We start from the raw sequence: 3,670 nt of genomic DNA on the forward strand, positions 1-3,670 counted from the left end.
ACCATTTTAAGTAAAACTTATAAACACATAATGCTCAAAAAGTTTATATCGCATGTGATAATATTAAACCAAAATGAATAAAAGGTTCAATACAAAGTAAACCGGACCGAAAAGGACCTAACTGGGTTTGATGGACACATAAATCCAACACAAGAATCTCATAGCATGAAGTGATAATTCGGGCTTCTCCTGTACCTTGCCGGCAGCTTCCTCCAATTCTGCAATATCATCGCCATCTTATTTATTAAGACCCTTAATCACGAAAAACCTCTTGCAGCGATGTCCTGGCATAAACCGTTCATTGTAGTTATAACACAACCCCTTCGACCTTCGTTCTTGCAATTCAGTGGAAGTCATTCTCCTCATAGAAAGAGAAGAGGTACTAGGATTGGTTTCTTTCAAGGGATTCACTTCCCCTTTTTCTTCAAGGGTGGAAACAACCTCCTTCAAATTACGATCTTCGAAATGACGAGCGAGCCCAATGGCTGTTGAAAGTGAAGTGGGACGACTTGCCATTACATCAGCTCTTATAGTGTCCTACAATCCACTAAGGAAGCAACTTACCTGGTGATGTTGAGGTAGGACACCAATTTTGGGAAACAATTTCTCAAATTGCGTCTTGCAGTTTGTCAACTCAGCAAAGAAATCCTGAAATTGTGATGGTATGTATCTCGTGTGTAGCCCATCACAAAAGAGTTGCCAATTCATCTTGTCGTCCTCTTGCCGAAATAGTTGGAACCATAACTGGGCTTCTCCTTCTAAGTGGAAGGAAGCCAATGCCACACGCTCCTCTTCCGGGGTTTGATGGAAATGGAAAAAAATTTCGACTCAACAAATCCAACTTGTAGTGTCTTCATTTCCATTGAAGGGTGGAAAATTGAGTTTCACTAGTTTTGGATTGAAGGTTGGTGGTGATCCACTCAGTCGGCTTCCCGTACTACATCCAGGTCAGTCTACATGGCTTGGAGGCGGAGTCAAGGAATTCTCTCCCTCTTTCTGTGGTTTGAACGCGTGAGCTAAGTCTCTCAAGCACCTCGCTCAAAGCATTCCCCTCCCATGCCCTCTCCTAGGAACCCTCCCCTGTATCCATGCTTTCGATAGACAAATAACTCAAATTTAATTAACCAATAGAGAGACTATAATACCATCATTACATTTAATACAACCATTTCACATAATCAAATAACTCAAATTCAATACTAGGTTAAAGAGTATTCAACTTACAACCCACACAGAATAAATTCAAGAGTATTCAAACTAAATCATGCAGATTAAGTCAAATTACTAAATAGAAAAAGTTCAAAAGAGTATTCAACTTAAAATTACATCAACAAGCAATCCAATGAAAGTAGTTAATGACCAAACAAACTTAGAAATCTCAATCTTCATCACTACTATCTTTAGCAATTCCTCCAATATAATCAGCCCACATTTTGTTAGCAATCTCCTCTCCAAATTGTTCCCAATCTTCAATGATCTCATTACCTTCCTCGTCAGAATCCTCACTTGCATCTTCATCATTTGTTTGTATTCCTCTTGGCTAACCAGGAATATTAGGTTCTACATTCTCGTGATGCAAAAGCTCCTCCTCTTCCTCAATACTATTTTGGTTCAAAATATGATTATGCAGAAGAACACAAGCTTGAACAATCCTGGTTTGTGTCTTATAAGGGTATTCAGCCTGGCTTTTCAATATCTTGAATTTTGACTTCAACAGATTAAAAGCACGTTCAATTACATTTCGCAATTTAGAATGACGCAAGTTAAATAATTCCTTCTTATCAGCAGGTGCTTGATTGTTGTTCTCCCACTCTTTCAGATGGTAACGAACATTCCAATATGGCCTCAAGAAGCCCCTTTGGTTGGCAAACCCAACATCAACAAGATAGTATTTACCTAGAGGTACCACTATCTTTCCTGCTCCTTGCCTATGAATTGCATCATCTAATATTCGTGAATCAAATGCCGATCCGTCCTAACCAGCAAGTATGTGAGTAAATTTTGAGTCGAAGTCGCATGTAGCTAAGATATTTTACGATATATTTTCCTTCCTATCGCGAAATCTCTTATGTTCATTAACCGGTACCCACGCATGGATATGTGAACCATCTATAGCTCCAATGCAATCCTTGAAGTAAGGATAGAAACTTCTACGGTTACCTTCTAATCACTAATGTGTTGTTGTACTTGGAGGCTTCAATAATACTGGGTACAATTACAATATTGCACCCAATACAAAATTTAAATACCTACTTATAATCTCACTGAAATGTCCAAAATCGTGCAGATTTTTTCGATTCTTCAAATGGTGGCCGATTGTTTGTAAAAACATGCCTAACTGTTCCTCCACTTGCACTGATCTAGTATCATAAAGAATGCCCCTTTCTCGCACCAATTGACATAAACTAAAATAGGCCCTCCTACTCATTCTTATGAGGCTTCGAGATGTCTTATCGGACACACCAATAATTCTCTCAGTTTCCTGAATTCCACATAGAGAGTCACCAAGGTACGACTCTTTAGCGAGAAACATTTTACTATAGTGCTCCGCTCCAATAGTAGCAGAAGCAGCCCCTATTATAATTGCTTTCTTGTGCTTCTCATAACCCTCATCGTGTTCGTCATCGATATCCATTTATACGTTGATCTACAATTCAAAACATAAGTTATAACTTCAGATGAAAATCTCCTCTAATAGCTCTCCTCATATCCCTAGTCATGGTTTGATATGAGGAAATATAGATGAAAAATCTAAATTTTAGATCGAGATATAACCTAAATTCTTTAGATGAAAACCTCCTCTAATAACTCTCCTCGTATCCCTACTCACCATCCCTCACTTCCTCCCTTCACCACAACCCGTTGGTGCTGTGTGGCCCCTTTTCTCAGTTCTTACAAATTCTTCCCCATATATTCAATCTCTATTGTGCATAACACTACCTCCCAACAAAAACACAGCAGTTCCAGTTCCAACACACCAAACTTTGCAAGGAAGAACCAAATAAAGAATAAAGAAGAGAAAGATAAAAGTACTCCCAAACAACAATACTCTATTTTATTAGGCTTTAATTTGAGCTGTCTACACATTGGACATGCATGTATTTTTTTTTCCCCGCTAAGGTTGCTGCTGTCTTCCACAGTAGCTGAGGCTGTCTCTTACAGCACCATAATGCAAAAATGCCAATAACTTTAGGAAAAATTACACTGCCATCCTCTGAGGTTTGTATTAAATACAGAGTGATCCCTTGTATTTTTTAATTATACAGTCGCACCCCCTGATTTCTCATTCCATTAGTTAGGTGTTACGGTGTTGGTTAAGTTCATTGTCAAATGACTAATATACCTTTGCAAGGTTTCTGTCCATTTCCCCTTAGATTGTCGACACATGGCAGATAAAAATCTGACGGTCAGATTTGAGTCATGACTTTGACCCATCCAACCCTAATCTAACCCTAGTTACCCATCCTCTCTCCTCCCTCTCTCTCTCTACTGCAATTCCTCTCAGAGACGACGGAACTAACAATGAATGCCTCACTCACTACTGTTTCAGTGTTTCTATTTCTCTCTCCTTCTATACACAAAAAAAAAAAAAAGAAAGAGGATGAAACAAATCCAGCAACGGCCTGAGTACCTTCGAAGCCGTCGGAAAACGTCCACAACCAAAGCAGGT

The 3,670-nt window shown here is 39.0% G+C and overlaps 1 protein-coding gene across 1 annotated transcript; it reads right to left on the minus strand.

The window, feature by feature from the left end:
* Positions 1-1,378: 1,378 nt before the first annotated feature.
* On the minus strand, positions 1,379-2,635 carry LOC122665662. The gene is made up of 3 exons (XM_043861813.1): positions 2,250-2,635; positions 1,637-1,928; positions 1,379-1,540 (listed from the first exon to the last, which is right to left on the minus strand). Exons 1-3 carry the CDS (start codon positions 2,633-2,635, stop codon positions 1,379-1,381), a joined length of 840 nt encoding a protein of 279 aa, XP_043717748.1.
* Positions 2,636-3,670: the final 1,035 nt, after the last annotated feature.

The sequence above is a fragment of the Telopea speciosissima genome, chromosome 6, assembly GCF_018873765.1.
Source record: "Telopea speciosissima isolate NSW1024214 ecotype Mountain lineage chromosome 6, Tspe_v1, whole genome shotgun sequence".
Taxonomy (NCBI): Eukaryota; Viridiplantae; Streptophyta; class Magnoliopsida; order Proteales; family Proteaceae; genus Telopea; species Telopea speciosissima.